Here is a 19,199-nt window from a genome sequence, read left to right as displayed (position 1 = left end):
TCTCTCTCTCTCTCTCGCGGTACCCCGGTTGAGAAAGGCTGATAAGAGATAAGTGTTATCAGTATAGACTATCAACGCACAAAACTCACTCTTCTCCTACACCGAGGTGAGTTTGTCGCCAGGTGTCGCAATGGACCGCAGTGAGTCAGTGATCGAGTGCTAGGTTTTGCCGAGTCAAAATCTGAAGCTCGAGATCACAGTGAGTCAGTGAAGTGAGTCAGTGATCAGGTGCCTCAGTGAACCAAATAGGGCTTCACGGACTCAATCCCTGAACCTGAAATGAGTCAGTATGCTAGTAGACCAAACGGAGCTTCGCTAACTTATCACTGTATTTTAGTGTTCAGTGGATCGCGGTACAGGAGGTGAATCGCGGTACGGGAGGTGAATCGCGGTACAGGAGGTGAATCGCGGTACAGGAGGTGGATCGTGGTACAGTAGGTGGATCGCGGTACAGGAGGTGAACCGCGGTGCAGTTGGTGAACCAGATGGAACAAAGATGTCGTCGAATTACTTTACGGAAACCCTTGTAAGTAACAAATACGGTATCATGACACTGCCTAGTGAGGTGTCAGCAGTGTTAGTGGTGTCAGGAGTGTCTTAGTGGTGTCATAAGTGTCTTAGTGGTGTCATAAGTGTCTTAGTGGTGTCATAAGTGTCTTAGTGGTGTCATAAGTGTCTCAGTGGTGTCATAAGTGTCTCAGTGGTGTCATGTCTTAAGTGTCTGTCTTAGTGGTGTCATAAGTGTCTTAGTGGTGTCATAAGTGTCTCAGTGGTGTCATAAGTGTCTTAGTGGTGTCATAGCCCCCTGTGTGTGTGTGTGTGTGTGTGTGTGTGTGTGTGTGTGTGTGTGTGTGTGTGTGATTTCAATATAAGATTCCCTATTTTGTCTTGTGTCTATTTCCATTGATTTTTTATATAATTTGGTATGAGAAAACTAAGCAGATTACATGTTAAAGTCGACCATTTCCTACGGCATCTTTCTGACGGGTACTGGACGTGTGTGTGTGTGGGTGTGTGAGTCGGGTACTGGACGTGTGTGTGTGTGTGTGTGTGTGTGTGTATACTGGACGTGTGTGTATGTGTGTGTATGTGTGTGTGTGTGTGTGTGTGTCGGGTACTGGACGTGTGTGTGTGTGTGTGTTTGACTGGTACTTGAACGTGTGAATATTTCCCGGCACAGCGCTCCCTCCTCCATAACTTACCACACTGTTCGAGTCCATCAATTATCTCTCAAACAACAAACACTACCGTATACTTTTCACTTACAGTACGTACCTAAAGTATTTACTTCTTCAAAACTTAACAAATTAGTTAGAGTTTAGTAACAATGAGTTGTGTACAGATGTGGCAGTACGATTATTATTGGACCAAATATTTGAGAAATTAGAAAAGTATTAGAAGTTGCCGCTGGTCACAACACTGGCCAAGATAGAGTACAGGGTTGCCTTCTTATGTACTAAATCTTTCGGTCAGCTCAATTTTCGTTGTAGACAGTACTGAGGCTACGTGACGGAAACATTACGTAGACGAGTGTAAATACATTTTTTGGCCCACATTTTCTCACTGATACAGAGGAGTTTTAATGGAGAAAATTAATCAGAATTACCTATTTTTTTGGCAACATATTGATTGGTTAACTATCATGTATTTTACTGCATAAAATAACTAATGTCTTTTTCGGTTTTACATTGCGTATTACTGTTTATTTCGGCTGTTTGTCTTGCCTGTCTGACTGTCTGTCTGTCTGCCTGTCTGACTGTCTGACTGTCTGACTTAAAGAGTTTTGGAGCCTAAACATCTGGGCTCTATATATTATAATAAAAAAAACCAATTCATTGAAAGAATATAGTGACCCAAAGGCTAAGTAAATGTACACAGTAAACGAGAATGATACAGTTCACACAGGATAACGAGTAGCTCACATAGTTAACAATAGTTTGGAGTTAACAAGCATGTATAGTATAGATCTGTGTGTGCGTGTATGTGTGTGTGTGTTTGTGTCTAATAATAATATACAAACTTACATGTGATTTAGAGATAATGATATACGTTCAATACATTTACAGCCTGTGTGTGTGTGTGTGTGTGTGTGTGTGTGTGTGTGTGTGTGTATTGGGGGGAAGGATAAGCTTACAGCACCACCAATCTCACGCTCGTGTTTTACTTTATCCAGGTCGCTTCCATCTACAAGAACAAGATAAACGAGGTGCAGAAGGCGCTGACGAAGGGAGCAGATGTGAATGGCGGGCCGTTAGCTAGTAAATGTCCACTCCACTACGCGACAGAGGCCAATAATATCCCGTTGGTTAAGTTACTGTTACACCATAATGCCAACTTAGAAGTGAGAAGCAGCTTTAACGAAGGTGAGAGGAGGAGGAGGAGGAGGAGGAGGAGGAGGAGGAGGAGGAGGAAGAAGAGGAGGAGGAGAAGGAGGAGGAGGAGGAAGAGGAGGAGGAGGAGACAACGCCCACCTTCTGTCTTAGAGTCGTCAAAAGTTCGCGTGAATTTCCTGATATTTAGCAAACTTCAACTTACTATTAACAACCCTAACCAAACCTTACCTATAACCTCCCCAGGTAGCATTAAGAAGTATGTAAACATCAGGTGAAACAAGTTAGGCATCTAATATCTAGGTAATCCATTCACGGCACCCCAGTCCACCTACCTGTACCTAACTTTACAGATGGTGGGGAGAAAGCGATCGAGTGCAGTGCCTGACTATACTGCCAACTTAATAGCCAATCAGAAATAATGACTCACTTTCAAATGATGGATTCTGACTATAACTGATTCTGATACTGATTCTTATTGAGACATTAAGACCATTACCGTTTCTGGGTGATTCTGGATGATATCGATTCTGATACTGATATATATTTACTCGTAATGACTAATCTTAATTGATATTGATTCTGATTCGAACTGATTCTGACTCTTACTCTCACACTAGGAGCGACGGCGTTGTTTCTGGCGTCAAAAGCTGGTCACCTGGACATAATAAAGCTACTTCTGGAAGCAGGGGCTGACGTCAACACCTTAGACGACCGCAGTAAGCGAACCACTGAACCACTGAACTCCTGAACCACTGAACTCCTGAACTCCTGAACCACTGAACCACTGAACTCCTTTTTTTGTTAACCCTTAGACGATCACAGTAAACCCAGTATCGAATCCCTGAACCCTTGAACTTCTAAATCCCTGAACCCTTGAACTTCTAAATCCCTGAACTCTTGAACCACCGAATCCCAAACCCTAAGAGACAGACAGACAGATAGATAGAGATAGATAGACAGACAGACAGGTAGATAGATAGATAGATAGACAGATAGATAGATAGACAATAATGTAATGGATTAATTAGATATATAATTTATCACTGTGTATGTGTGTGTGTGATAACTATATATTCGTTATCTTTTCTTTCTATCTAATTAATTATCATCGTCCTTCTCTTTTCACCATCACCTATTCCATTTTCTCTTCCCACCTTCTTTAAACCAACTTTCTCTTCCTTCTCCATCTCACATAAACCTAACCTAACCACCACCAGAAAACGGACTCGCTCAGTACGCAGCTAAGGCAGGCAAAACACAGCTCCTCAATCTACTATCCACATACGGTATCGACCTGACCATCTTAGACGAAGACCAGGGCACCTTGCTTCACCTAGCCGCTGAGAACGGTCACCTAGACACCTGTAACTTCCTGCTAACTAAGGGCCTGTCTCTCACCTATCTGGATAAGGTGGGACAGACACCAGCAGACAGAGCTCAAAGGAGAAATCACCAGAAACTCTTTAGGAATTTGAAGAAACAAGAAAATTTGTCAAGTTCTTCGATGGTTCGTAACTTTTGTGTTTTTCTTTGTGTGGAAGAATGAGGGAGATTTTCGGTTGTTATTAGTGATATAATGTGAAGTGTGTGTGTGTGTGTGTGTGTGTGTGTATCTTCTTTTTCTTCTTCTTCTTCTTCCTCCTTTCTTCTTTTTCCTCCTTTCTTCTTCTTCCTCCTTTCTTCTTCCTCCTTTCTTCTTCTTCCTCCTTTCTTCTTCTTCTTAAAGTGTCCATGCTTCTGACCCACACAGCAGTACCGACCATACAGCTACAGAGAAAAATATACAGTTTATGCAAAGAGAGAGAGAGAGAGAGAGAGAGAGTGTGTGTGTGAGAATTATTTGTAGAATTCCACCTCCTAATCGTAAATTCTATATAAAACCTCGTAGCAACTTGGCCACCCGGTACCCAAAAGCACCTATGGATATTCGGGCAGTGGTTGTTGTCAGGGGTAGATCACGGCTTTCTTACAATAATTCGTGTAATCCAATATTGTCAGGGGTTCATTATTTTTATATATATAATGAACGTGAGTGGCCATCAGAAGGCTTCACAGTGACGAGCTGACTATTCTCGTCATCTACTTTAAGTATCGTAAATAAACTAATAATCGATTACCATTGTATTCTAATATTTAATAAGAAATAACAATGAGCTAAGCGAGTATACATTAAACCAGTGGTGCGGGAAACAGTGAGAGCTGTATATACACACCTAGAGGAAGAACACCTCTGACAAGATTCAAGATAGAGTTTTAATTTATACGTTCCGTTTAACTACCATAACCCTTCAACGAACAGCTGGTTGGAGTCTTCATAGAACTTCATTAGAGACTCGTAAACCTTCCCTAAGATAAGCTAAGTATCTGAGAAAACTGTTAGGTGAAAAATAGAATTAGTACGATAGGTTGTAGGCGGACGAAAGCCTCCATTTTTTATTTGAGAAATTTATTAACAATTGTGTGTGTAAACAATTATTGAGAGAGTGAGAGAGAGAGAGAGAGAGAGAGTAACCACCTGACCTAATACTACTCCCTAGAACACACAGGGAGTAGACCCCAACAGGCCCTCCCAGAGAAACGCCCGCCAGCCACTAATCGACAATGCTGCCAGAGGTTTGATAAGAGCCGTAAAGACGACACTGGAAAATGGAGATGACATTCATGCAAAGAGCAACAAAAAAGATGACCATGGTGGGTAAACTATTGTATTTACCTCTTCTAATTAACTGAATCAATTTCTTCCTTTCTTTACTGACTGACTGAAGGATTTTTCTGTAGTTGAAAGTCCTGTTTAATCTCTGGGTGCGTAATTTTTTTTGTCAGATTTGGCAAACTTGTAGGGGAAATTTTTTTGGCCATGAGACTAAGTTGTTTTCTATGATAAACAATGGGGTGACTGCAATAAACGAGGCTCCTATATGACTAAGTTTAACGCCTTATTTCTACCTAAATTATCATACTAGACTCAAGACTTACCTGATATATCTGTCTTCCTTCCTAGTCTTACCAATTTTGCACTCAGTAGAAGTTGTTTAACCTAAAGGAAACACTGACTAAACTGAAAGACAAATCCACACCTTACACAGACGAGACACTAAAAGGTCATTGGTCACCACACAGGAGGACGGGCGCTGCACCTGGCCGCGGGAGCTGGTTATGTGGACGTGGTGGTGGAACTACTGCGACATGGTGCCAGAGTTAATGATGAGGACAACCTAGGTAAGGCACTCTTCTGTTGTTGTGGCACTTCAGTCATCATCATCATCATCATTAGTGGCACTTCAGTCACCATCAACTAATGTCATGGCATCATTATAACTCTCACCATCACAATATAAAAACTAATAATAATATCCTTACAGTTATCAGCCCTCCAGTGTGTGTGTTAGTACCTGTATATAATATATAATAAACTAACCTGTATAACATTACCCAGGGATGACGCCCCTACACCACGCCGCTATAAATGGTCATGCAGAAGTCCTGAAGAAATTATACGCCTTCAACCCTAACAAGGAAGCCGAGGACAAGGAAGGTAGAACACTTAAACTTGATTACAGTTTACCCTATAAACACATCTGCCTTAGAGAGAATTCCTTAGACGAAATTTTATGCGTCTGTCCTGTAAATTTCATTTTTTTCGAATTTGTTCTCGATTTTTTTTTCTCTTAGGTGATGCCACATTAGTGTGTAAAGTTGGAGTAAAATTAACCCTCCAGTTGTCAAAAGTTCGCTCCTTCCCAAAATGAAGCAGCAACGACCCCAAACGAGATACAAAGCAACAGTAAATTCGGAGACTCATTCCCGCGATTCAGTTTCAGCACGGGAGCGAACTTTTGTCCGCGACTGTATACATAGGCACATACATACACAAGGGCTAAATTAGTCGAGGGAGGTTTCACACTAATCCTCGTATTTTATAAGCTATTCTTACTTATTAAAACAGGTTCTAAGCCTTTCTTTATGGGACACTTGACAACTGGAGCCTATTAAGAGCAGGGTCTAATAGGACTGGGGTCCATTAGGACTGGGTCCCTTTTAACCTATAACCACATAAACGAGACGAACATTACAGGGCGTCGGGCAATCCACATCGCCGCTTCCGAGGGCCACTTACCAGCAGTACAGACGTTGTTTAGGTGGGGGTGTAGTCTCGACCCGCAGACCAAAGACGGGTCCACGCCGCTCCACCTGGCCACCGAGAACAATAAACTGCTTGTGGTGAAATGGCTGCTGGACCACGGCGTCTCCACTACCACCAAGAACCACCATCAGGAGACGGCCGAACAATGTGCCTGGAGGAAAGGATTCAAGGACGTCATGGACCTTCTGCAGCAGCGCAAAGCAACGTCAGCCCAGGTGAGATATCCTATACCTGTGTTGAATGGTTTATCATGAAAAGGCCCAGGTCTAAATTACCATACATTCTGAACTTTCATTTTATTTACTAACTGATCCTAAGTGAATTTATCTAGTTAAGTTCAGTGTAATTTTGGCTCTTAACTGAAACAAAGTAAATATATCAGTTAAGGGAAATGTCTCAATAGTTTGGCGATATTATTTTTAATGTTATTTTTGCCTTATATCTTAAGTTAAGCAGTCAGGTACATTCTCACATCTTCACTTAAGAGGAATATTTATCGTACAAAATATTACGACACACCTGCTAGAGAGACACGCATTACCTACAGTATACACGAACTATAAGTACTTTTCATATTCACTTTCAAGTCATTTAGTTTACATACAAATTCTCAATCATAAGGTAAAATAAAACATATGTTCTTAATACTCAAAATATACATCTGTTCTTCAACTTAAATTCAACACAAGAACTCCCTATCAAAAAATATTCGTCCACCATTCCACATTTCTCTTTACACAGATACAAACCGAGATACAATCTTCCTCGAGCTGTCATGTCACGAAAAGACAGAATTTACCCAGAAACACAAGTCCACGGTCTCCTGGTGGTGCAGTGGCCCTGACACCTAGTAGGGAGGCACCCCAACGACCTCAGTCATTCCCGAGTACAGCACAACACACCCGATTGAATCTGTCAGCCCAGGTAGAGAAGAGAATCCCTTTAAGTCTCTACCTGTCTGTTATTAATTATCTTCTATCTATACCTTTCAGTCTGAGTTTTTATATCATAGTTTATATTGCAGCTGTTAATGGCAGCAGCTGAGGGCAAAGAGCGTGAGATAGAACACTGTGTAAAAGGAGGAGGTAACATTGAAGTGTGCAGTACACAGCCGGGGGAGGAAGGTAAGTCTTGTGTTTAGCGTTTATGACAGCGAAGTCCAATGTTTCATAATTTGTTCATGTTCAACCACTGTACTAACATTGTAACATTTACTTAGTAGTAGTAATAGTAATAGTAGTAGTGTTATTATTTTTCAATACTACGATTTCAGTTCTATACTTATTTCCATAGTGTACTCTAAACCGATGTTAAGTGAACGTATCTATTTAGTGTAGAGTCAAGTTAATTTTGATATGTTTTTTATGAATTATTTGCTATGCTTTTAGTCCATTATTCAAATGCCTCCTTAATATTTTTCGGTGATTATATTTGGCGTGTGTTTAACCTTAACATAACACTCAATTACATTTCTTACGACTTCAGTTAGGAGGAAAAGTTAACAGTAAGAATCTCTTAAGAATCCAAGCATAGGAACTCAATGCTATCGTATCATGTTATCCTCAATCTTATACAGAGTTCAGAAGGTTTAAGCTATCCTGTAGAGCTCAGGAGGTTTAAGCTATCATGTAGAGCTCAGGAGGTTTAAGCTATCATGTAGAGCTCAGGAGGTTTAGGCTATCATGTAGAGCTCAGGAGGTTTAAGCTATCATGTAGAGCTCAGGAGGTTTAAGCTATCATAGTGCTCCTCAAACTAGATACGCTATCTTTATCAACATTCTTACTGCCTATAACAAACTTCGTCTCTTTGGTACTTCCGAAATAGCTATCCGGGTCATGACTATCAGTATGTTATCGGGCTTCTCCTATCCTCTACCTGTGTAATATCGCTTAACTTTGGAAGGGTTTAAAATAATCATTAACTCGACTGTGTTCTGAGCGATGTTGTTTGTGAGTAAATGGAGTCTTTGTATACATATCCTGCTTGAGAGTGAAGGTAATGGAAGGTAATGGGTTCGCGGTAGAATGAGTCATTAGTAAAGTTGTGTAGTAGTAAAGTCGCGGTATTAAGAATCATGTAGAAGTCGTGTAGTAGAGATAAGTAGTGGCCAGGGTCGTAGTATTAAGGGTCGATAGTAGTAAGGAGTCGTGGTAGTAGGGTCGTGTTAATGTAAGGGTCGTGTAGTAGTAAGGGTCGTGGTAGTAAGAGGTCATGAAGAGGTCGATGGAGATCATAGTAGAGGGTCGTGTTAGTAGTAATGCAAGTCCTTGTCGTGGTAGTAAGGTCGTGGTAGTAGGAGTCGGTAGCAAGGTCGTAAGGTAAGGTCGTAGTGGCGTGGTATTAATGAGGGTCGTGGTAAGTAAGGGTCGTAATGAGGTCGTAGGTAAGGGTCGTGGTAATGGGTCGTGGTAAGTGGGTCGCAGTAGTAAGGGTCGTAGTAATAGTAAGGGTCGTGGTAGTAAGGGTCGTGTAGTACGCGGTAGTAAGGTCGTGGCGTAAGAGTCGTGGTAGTAAGGTCGTGGTAGTAAGAGTAAGTAAGAGTCGTAGTAAGAGTCGCGGTGGTAGATCGTGGTAGTAAGGGTCGTGGTAGTAGAGTAAGGCTGGGTCGTGGTATGGGGTCGGGTAGTAAAGGGTAGTAGTAAGGATCGTGGTAGTAAGGGTCAGTATCGTGGTAGTAGGGTCGGGTAGTAATTGGTAGGTCGTGGTAATGAGGGTCGTGGTAGTAAGGGTCGGGTAGTAAGGGTCGTAGTAATATGGGTGGTGTAAGGGTGTCGTGGGTACTAAGGTCGTAAAAGAGTCGTGGTAATGAGGTCGTGGTAGTAGGGTCGTGTAGTAAGACTAAGTCGCGGTAGTAGAGTCGTGGCGTAAGGGTCGTGGTAATCGGTAGGGTCGTGGTAAGTAAGTCGTAGGCGGTCGCGGTAAGTAAGGGGTCGTGTAGTAAGGGTCCTTGATAGTAAGGAGTCGTGTAATGGGGTCAGTAGTAGTAAGGGTCGTGGTAATAAGGGTGGTGGTCAATTAAGGGTAGTAAGGGTCGTAGTAAAGTGGCCGGGTATGGTAAGGGTCGTGGTAGGTGAGGTCGTGGTAGTAAGGGTGGTGGTAGTAAGGGTCGTGGTAGTAAGGGTCGTGGTAAGTAAGGGTCGTGGCGTGTAGTAGTAAGGGTCGTGGTAGTAGGGTCGTGGTAGTAAGGGGGTCGTTCAGTAAAAGGGTCGTGGTAGTAAGGGTCGTGGTAGTAAGGGTCGTGGTAATCGGGGGGTCGGTAGTAGGTAAGGGTCGGGTAGTAAGGGTCGTGGTAGGGTCGTGGTAAGGGTCGTGGTAGGGTCGTGGTGGTAAGGGTCGTGGTAGGGTCGGTCGTCGGGTAGTATGGGTCGTGGTAGTAGGGTCGGTAGTAGGGGTCGGGGTAAGGGTCGTGGTAAGGGTCGTGGGTCGTAGCAAGAGTCGTAGTACTATAAGGGTCGTGGTAGTAAGGGTCGTAGCAGCAGGTCGTGGTAGTAAGGGTCGTGGTAGGGTAAGGGTCGTGGTAGTAAGAGTCGTGGTACTATCGGGGTAGTAAGGGTCGTGGTAGTAAGGGTCGTGGTAGTTACAGAATATATTACAATGATCAACATAACAGGTGTTGACAGGTCTGACGCCGCTACACCTGGCGTGTTGGGGAGGACACAAAGACGCTGCCGTGAAGCTGATCAACCTGGGGGCCAACCCACAAGCTCTGGCCGGAGGTGAGAGAGAGAGAGAGAGAGAGAGAGAGAGAGAGAGAGAGAGAGAGAGAGAGTTGTCTTGTATTCACCCTTTGTTTCTTCTCTCTGTTAAAATATACATTGTGCAACATTCATCATTTCCTACCTTGTGTATTGGTGCATCATTATGGTACAGGGCGTCAGGCGGTACAGTAATACATCAATGGTACGTCATCAAGGTACATTATCCCGGTACAGGGCGTCAGGCGGTACACTGGGCAGCCTATGGAGGTCACGTGGATGTGTTGAAGGCGCTGAGTGACCTAGGCTGTGACCTGAACGTGACCTCAGCCGACAAGTCTACGGCTCTCCACCTGGCGGCCGACAACGGTAACTTAGAGGCGGTTCAGTGGCTGGTTGAGCACGGTGCCGACATCGATGCCAAGAACAACAAGGGCGTCACAGCACTGGTCCTGGCGAGGGAGGGTGGACAGTCAGTAGCTTGCCAGTACCTGCAGACTGTCCAGTGTGAGGCAAGTGACTGTGTAGTGACTGTGACTGTGTAAATCCTACCCAACTAAACCTAACCTAACCTAAAGTCACGTAACCTAATTTAACCTACCATAACACTGTTGGCCAAGTACTGTTGACATACCCCTATTGTATTATGCAGGAACAACTGATGGAAGCTGCGGCGCTAGGTGAAACAAATATGGTGAATCACTTGTTAACTACAGGAGTGAGCGTCAATGCCACCAGCCACAAGAAGCCGATCAAAGGTAAACGCAAGACTATATATAACACCTGAACATTAACCACCCTAATATTATTGCGACTTAACCTACACTAACCTAACCTAACCCCCAGGTAGCGATAGGGAGGTTAATCTTCAGGTGAAATAAGCTGGGGTGTCTAATCCTCAGGTGATCCCAGATTTATATTCTTATAGTAAAATATGTAATGATCGCTTACCTTAGTTCTTTCTCCTTATAGTCTTCGGTTAGGTCAGGCCAGGTCAGGTCAGGTTACGTTACGTTGTCTCAGATTTGGGTACGTTAGGTTGGTAAGGTTAGATAATTATGATAGGTTAGGATAAATCAAGGTTAGATTAAGGTAAATTTAGGTTAGGTTAGGTTATGTTGGGGTCAATATCGCTAGTGGCTATGTTGGTTGACTTTCAGGTAGCCGAGCCCTCCACCAGGCAGCTGACGGCGGCCATACAACCCTAGTGAAGGTGCTGTTACAGGCTGGAGCAGAGCCGAGCGCCACGGATGACAACGGTGAGGCCACACACACACACACTATCAACATACCTCATTAAGTAATGGCCAAAAATAACAATTACTTCACATTTATATTTTCAAGTCGTCTTATTATTAACCCTTTTATCTTCTTATGAAACATTTGACTTTACATTCAACATTTTTCTATGATAAAATACATTCCATCATAACATTTAACGTTTTATGATGTAACATTTTTACGAAACTGTCATATCGCTGAACATCTTCCTACTCATATTATTAAACATTTTACCAATCGCATTACCAAACATTTTAACATTCTTGAACATCCTAACATTAGCAAACATCACAAGGTTACATTATTTTACCATTATTATTAACATCTTCGGTGGTTTAACTCTGACGTCACACAGGATTACAAGCTGTGCACCTGGCCACGCAAGCCGGACACCTGCCTGTAGTGAAGCTCCTGATGACGTGGTTACCTGAAAAAAGTGCTGTAGCTAAAGGTAAGATCTCTCTCTCTCTCTCTCTCTCTCTACGTCATTAAAGAACTATGTATAATCACAGGTAAACTAATAACTCACAGGTAAACTAATAGAGGTAAACTAATTCTCACAGGTAAACAGCTAGTACACTGGGCAGCTATCGGAGGCCACGTGAATATTCTCGACTACCTGAAGAAGGAGAAAGTGAACATCAAATCTCTTACCTGCGATAATGAATCAGCGCTTCACTTGGCTGCGGACAATGGAAACCTCGAAGCTGTCAAGTGGCTGGTCCGAATGGGTCTTAGTTTAGATCAGAAAGACCGAAAAGACTTCACACCAGATGATTACGCCCTGCAGGAGGGTCATAAGGAAGTGGTTGCGTTCCTTCGTCAGGTAGTTCTTCAGCAAGACAAGGTAAGATGGAGGGAGACGTGTGGTCAGTTGCGTTTATTTCATGTTGGTGATGTAATTGATAAAAGTTATCTAGGGTGTTAGTACCATGTATTATTTTATTATTATTATTATTATTATTATTATTCAGTTCCTAGACGCAGCAACTGAAGGTCTACTTAAGGTCACAGAGAACCTGGTCAACGACGGGGTCTACCTAGACTGTCGAAGGCATAGTGACAAGTTTGGTGAGTAACTGTGTGTGTGTGTGTTTACATTATTCTAAGTGTATTCTCCTCTTTATTACTATATTATGTTGCAATAATACTGTCTCATGTGTGTTGTAATATTATCTTATGTTGCAATATCGTTCTGTATGTTGCAATGTTACACTCGTTAGCCTTGTATCTTGCACAGGTCGGACAGCACTTCACTATGCAGCCAGGAACGGTCACTTGGAAATCGTTCGTTTCCTGCTGTCCAGAGGCGGTGACCCCGAGGCGGAGGACAACTTTGGTAAGTATCCAGTGTTGTCATGTCTGGGGTAACACCGTGGGCTTATCTAAGAGTAATGAATGGAGAAGTCAAATTTGGTTAAGGCTGAGGGCAGGTAAAGGTAAGACGTAAAGGTAAATCTCAGGTGTTCATCAATATTTACCTCGCCACAGGAAACACAGCAGTACATTGGGCTGCTGAGGGAGGCCACGTCCACATCCTGAAGGTGCTGCGTGACAACAACTGTGATTTATCCCCAACCAACAACTTCCAAAACACGCCTCTTCACTGCGCTGCCAGAGGTATGATTAAAAGCTTGGGAGCCCTCAAATGGCTGCTGGACCAAGGTGTGACACTTCGCCTGAAGAACAAAGACGGGTGTTTGGCAGTGGATGTTGCAAAGAATGTTGGGAATATTGAGGCAGAGAGCTTGATTCACCAATACTGGCATGACAACAGGAAAAAGGTGGGAATTTTGAGGTGTTAAGATAGTGTTAATACACACACACACTCACACACACAACTGGTAAAAATCATTAATCAATCCCATTTCAGCCACAAACTCATCTCTAAGCTTTACCCCTACAAGAAAAAGGTATTGTTGACTTTGTGTGATTCCCATAAATTTTCACACAGAACAAACCAGCCATAACTCACCACACGTCGCAACAACAACAGGAGAGAGATAGGTCGCCACGTCGTTCCCAGCAGGAGCAGCAGAAGCCAAAGGGACTAGCAAGCCTTGGGAACACCTGCTACATGAGTTCCATCATCCAGTGTCTCTACAACACCTCCTGCCTCACCACCTACTTCCTCGACGACTCCTGGAGGTGGGATCATCGCTCTAGGGGTGGGGTAGGGTGGGGTTAGGGTCTCATAAGCGAGTGTGTTAAGAGACCTCCATCCTCAACAGGTCTCCGTACTGTGAGACTCCCAAGCACAGACTTAACCTAACCTAACAAAGTATCCTAACCTTACCTTACCCATCCCCAGGTAGCATTAGGGTGTTCAATCATCAAGTGAAATAAGATGAGGAAGGGGGCGTGGGAGGACTCTAATCTTCAGGTGACCACTACTATAATAATTCTCCTTGTATAACTCTCATTCCCCAGGAAGAACATCAACAGGAGTAGTGAGTATGGTGGGCAGGTAGCAGAGGCCTTTGGTGTAGTCATCTCAGTGTTGCAGGCCCGGGGTGACACACACACTGCCATGAGGGCCTTCAAGGTACGCGACTGGTCATATTGTAGCTATTTACCATAACACCATCTACCATAGGCGTACAGGTGTCTAAAACATACAGATATCCACTATAAGAATACAGTTGTGCCACTTAATGTAGGTCTAAACAAGTGAAACCAAACTTAACTTAACCTAACCCTAAATTAACCCAACCAAAACAAACCCAACCAAGCTCAAATCATACCTAACCTAACCTAACCTGGTAATATATTGCGTTTCCCACCTGACACAGAGTATTGTGGGGGACTATGACACAATGTTCAAGGGATGTGATCAACAGGAGGCACATGACTTCCTCTCGATGCTCCTCTATGCACTGGACAAGGATCTGCTTCAGGTAGGTCCTCTCGTGTAATGTGTGTGTATGTGTGTGTAGTAGTAGTAGTAGTAGTGTTAGTAGTAGTAGTCGTAATGGTAATAGAAATATTAAAGACATCATTATTATCACCATTATCATCATTATTACTACTATTATCACCATTTTCGAATGGTCTGAAAAATGGCAGATGAAATTCAACGTGGACAAATGTAAAGTACTCAGTATAGGAGATGTAAACAGGGAAACCAGATACCAGATGAACAATGATGTTATTGAGAAATCCGACTGCGAGAGAGATTTAGGAGTAATGATAAGTAGGAACCTTAAGCCAAGTAAACAATGTGTTTTTGCTCGAAACACGGCTAATAAAGTACTTGGGTTCATACAAAGGAGTGTTAGTTACAAGACTAGCGAGGTCATCTTAAGACTATATCTTGCGCTTGTGAGACCTCACTTGGATTACTCAGTTTAATTCTGGTCACCGTATTACAGAATGGATATAGAATCCTTGGAAAGAATTCAGAGGAGAATGACAAGTGTTACGAGTTGGGGATTTAGAATATACTGTAGTTAAAAGTCTACCCAGATCCCAACAGGTAACAACAATAAAAAAAAACAAAGACAATCGGACTATAAAAGGGTAGACAAAGGATGAGAGCTTTTGTTGTGTATAATAAATTACCATAAATTCCTTAACAAAATATTCAGCTATCTATAATTTACCCTTAACCATACTTAACCTAAACATTAACAGTATATACATATTGATACAACATACAATAATTTGAAGCAAGTGGACGTGGGGGAGGCAATACAAGATTACAAATACTTAAGTGCGGAGCTGAGATGGCTGACGAGTAAGGCTGAGTATTGTAGAAGACGGTAGGTAGTCACTGTGCCGTAGGTTTCCAGGATAGGTGATCCTGTGGTCACTTCCCAGAGTGAAGTCCTCTCTCCTCGAACTCGAGCTGACAAAGAAGACTTGGAGGAGGTGACGCAACAACCAGGATATGGAGAAGGGAAACCCCGGAGTGGTAACTAAGACGAGTCATACTCGTGTTTCGTCCCTAGATGGCGTTGCTCGTGGTGCTGGGTAGGTAGATCATGACAATTGAGGGCGGGCTTCGTAACACAAGACTAATCCCGGGCATTAGGAACCTTGAGTACAGAGACAGGTTAAAGCGTCTTAATTTGCACTCCCTCGAGAGACGTAGAGCAAGGGGGCGATATGATAGAGGCGTATAAATGGAAGTCAGGGCTAAACAAAGGGGACATTACAAAGGTACTCAAACTATTCAACCAGGAGCGAACTCGTAACAATGGTTTTAAATTAGTCAAATTTAGATTTAGGCGGGAAATAGGTAAACACTGGTTTGGAAACAGAGTAGTGGATGAATGGAACAAGTTACCAAATATCATCATTAACTCGATTACACTGAATAGCTTCAAACATAGGTTGGATGCTTATATGAGCAATAGGGGTTGGGTGTAAATGGGACTGCCCAGTATGGTCCAATAGGCCCGCTGCAGTTTCCTCCATTCTTATGTTCTTATGTTCATTATCACCACCATTATCACCACCATTATCACCATTATCACCACCATTATCACCATTAACACAGCCATATATATCCCCCCCACAGAGGCCAGGTCAGTCACACATCTCTGAGCTCTTCATGGGCCTCCACCAATTAGTGATCACCTGTAAGGAGAAGAATAAGATCATCTCTCAGGTAGAGGAACAGTTCTCTAACCTCACCCTGGCAGTCGAACCGAAGAGAGGTCACTGGGACACCTGTAAACTGGAGGTAAAGAGGTCAAGTTGGGTCAATGGGGTCATCTTAAGTTATTATTAGTGATTTTTAGTCCAATTGACACGATTATTGTGTCACCTGTACAGACTAATTGACTTTACCTGGACAGACTAATTAGCTTCAAATTTGCACACTAATTAACTTCACCTATGCACATTAATTAACCTCACCTGTACACACTAGCCTCACCTGTACAGACTAATTTCACCTGTACAGACTAACTTCACCTGTACACACTAATTAACCTTACATGTACACACGAATTAATCTCACCTGTACACATTAATTAACCTCACCTGTACACACTAACCTCACCTGTACACACTAACTTCACCTTTACACACTAATTAACTTCACCTGTACACACTAATTAACTTCACCTGTACACACTAATTAACCTCACCTGTACACACTAACGTCACCTTTACACACTAATTAACCTCACCTGTACAGACTCAAAAACTAAAAAATCTTATAAAAATTAATAAAAAGTCAAGCTTCGTTTTGACGTTACATTCCTCAGCAGAGTATAAAGACATCCTATCCCCTCCCTCCTGCAGGATCTCCTAGCGAAGTACTACAAGCCTCACACCATCCAATGGGAGTGTCCTGACTGCCAGACGACCCACGAATGTTACAGTACCACTCAGATCCTTCAGCTGCCTCAGATCTTAGTGTTGCATCTGAGCAGGTGAGGAACTCTTGTATGTATGTATGTATGTATGTATGTATGTATGTATGTATTCACCAAAATAAATCAATAAAGAACTCGTGTCTAGTTTGGTCAGATTAATAACAACATTGATCATAACACACTTGTACTGGGGTGATTTATGTTACAGATTTAACCGCGACTCCAGAGATGGCGTCAAACTGAGGGTCACTTTCCCGCCTGACATCCCTCTCATGACGTCTTATATGAAAGAAGGATCCAGGTAACTTGATTTATTTACATATTTAACTTTTTAATATTATATCAATATTATAAATAGATTCAGGTGATTTATTTTCATATTTAATTTGTTTTTAATTTCAATGTAACGAAGAGCTGTGTTTACATAAATATTTTAGGTCTGTATCCTTTCGGTATGGCAGTTTAGGTTGAGAAGATATATCATTGATCACAACCAACCCATTACACCACAACTCCATAATACCACTATATTACTACACCGCTATACCACTATACCCCACCACACCATCACCAAAACTAACACCTCTCATTATTCTGTACACAGGGAGACAGCCTACAGTTTGTACGGTGTCTGCTACCATCAAGGCACAATGTCGAGTGGTCACTACACTGCCACCTGCCGGGATTGGGCCAACAAGAACACCTGGTTCAAATTTGACGACGAGAGAGTTACCAATCTGAGAAAGACCTTCCCATCCCACGAAGATGCTCACATTTTGTTTTACGAGAATGTGGGAGCTTAATTTAGCCTCTGAGAGTCTTACTGGTGCTCACGTCTTGTAAGGCTACACCGTCATTTGGGGCTCGTATAATTGTTGTATTAGAGCACAGACGCTTAAAAGAACACTCTCTCTCTCTCTCTCTCTCTCTCTCTCTCTCAGCTTACAATGTCAAAAGTGAACTACAATAGTATTACTTTTTGCACATACTGTAATCAAGATACTTACTTAAAAATGAGCTCCTATCATCTATACGTTACTTTATTGAGCCCAGAGACGTAATAAATGAGCTCCTATCATCTTTAACTTACTTTATTGAGCCCAGAGACGAAGTAAATGAGCTCCTATCATCTTTAACTTACTTTATTAAGCCCAGAGACGAAATAAATGAGCTCCTATCATCTTTAACTTATTTTATTGAGCCCAGAGATGAGGTGAAGCTGCCAGCGAATATGAAATGACCTTGATTGAATGTCCAAAGCAACACTGTCAGGTGTGTCATCTTTCAGTCAGCAAGTCTTGTGTCAGCCAGGAGGTCTTGCACTAGTGATTGACGCTTTATAAACCTCGTCAGGCTCTTTAATAATGCTTCCTCCCTGTTGAATGTTATAATACTTTACGCCTAAAATTACACAAAGGGTGCCCAATAAACTAGCACCCGAGTTACGTAATATATGAAGATGAAATGTAAAAAAAAATAATAATAATAATTCTTATAAAAAATTGTATAATTATTAAAACTGGATAAATTACCCCTAAATAATTATTGTTAAGATCATGATTATTGTTGATTTACTGACAGCTATTAATGTAAATAATTTTCATTAAAGAGTTAAAAAGAAAAATATGTTTGTATATATTCCTTCCAAGCTGTGATAAACCTGTGTATATTCCTTCCAAGCTGTGATAAACCTGTGTATATTCCTTCCAAGCTGTGATAAACCTGTGTATATTCCTTCCAAGCTGTGATAAACCTGTGTATATTCCTTCCAAGCTGTGATAAACCTGTGTATATTCCTTCCAAGCTGTGATAAACCTGTGTATATTCCTTCCAAGCTGTGATAAACCTGTGTATATTCCTTCCAAGCTGTTATAAACCTGTGTATATTCCTTCTAAGCTGTTATAAACCTGTGTATATTCCTTCTAAGCTGTGATAAACCTGTGTATATTCCTTCCAAGTTGTGATATACCTCATTAAAGTTGTTTTAAGTGGACAATAACGGAGGTGATTGATGTATACCTAAATAATGACGTGAGGGAGGAACTACACACCTCGTGAGGACAGAGAATAAAGAGGTTACATTAGCTGTACCGACTCTCACATTATTTCCACATTTCATAAGATTTATTTTAATTATACAATACACTACTAGTTTCTTAAATCGTTAGGGTTTATAAAGTTTTTATTGTATATTTGATTTATGTTTGTTTTTTCAATGGTTTAGTTGTGGATATTAGTAAAGTATAAATAAAGTTCTTCGGGGGGGGGTTTCTCTTGATAGGCGTTCTTAAATCAGTGAACTTTCTCTCCAAACACCACTGACTTCTTTTGGTACTCAGTGACATCACCCATGCCCCATTTACACCACTCATGCCTTAGATGAGGTATGGGTGATGTGTCTGAGGCATGGATGATGT

General features: G+C 42.0%; 1 protein-coding gene across 2 annotated transcripts; it reads left to right on the top strand.

Annotated features, from left to right (window-relative positions):
* Positions 1 to 94: 94 nt before the first annotated feature.
* LOC121869110 (ankyrin-3-like) lies at positions 95 to 18,381 on the top strand. Of its 2 annotated transcripts, XM_042370303.1 has the most exons (26): positions 95 to 526; positions 2,174 to 2,363; positions 2,951 to 3,049; positions 3,551 to 3,840; positions 4,871 to 5,024; positions 5,454 to 5,552; positions 5,770 to 5,868; positions 6,409 to 6,692; positions 7,219 to 7,401; positions 7,502 to 7,601; positions 10,099 to 10,194; positions 10,411 to 10,685; positions 10,826 to 10,931; positions 11,334 to 11,432; positions 11,810 to 11,905; positions 12,018 to 12,301; positions 12,429 to 12,525; positions 12,695 to 12,793; positions 12,946 to 13,238; positions 13,409 to 13,602; positions 13,885 to 13,999; positions 14,247 to 14,351; positions 15,977 to 16,141; positions 16,708 to 16,838; positions 16,990 to 17,082; positions 17,386 to 18,381. In XM_042370303.1, the coding sequence occupies exons 1-26, from the start codon at positions 497 to 499 to the stop codon at positions 17,582 to 17,584; spliced, it is 3,975 nt and encodes a 1,324-aa protein (XP_042226237.1). In that variant the 5' UTR covers positions 95 to 496; the 3' UTR covers positions 17,585 to 18,381. The 2 variants fall into 2 exon arrangements, with proteins under 2 accessions (XP_042226237.1, XP_042226238.1); XM_042370304.1 differs by lacking the exon at positions 7,219 to 7,401.
* The last annotated feature ends 818 nt before the right edge of the window (positions 18,382 to 19,199 follow it).

Source organism: Homarus americanus, unplaced genomic scaffold (genome assembly GCF_018991925.1).
Source record: "Homarus americanus isolate GMGI-L3 unplaced genomic scaffold, GMGI_Hamer_2.0 scaffold24694, whole genome shotgun sequence".
NCBI classification, from domain to species: domain Eukaryota; kingdom Metazoa; phylum Arthropoda; class Malacostraca; order Decapoda; family Nephropidae; genus Homarus; species Homarus americanus.
Note: the sequence above shows the minus strand (reverse complement) of the source record. Positions and strands in the feature narration are given on the sequence as shown.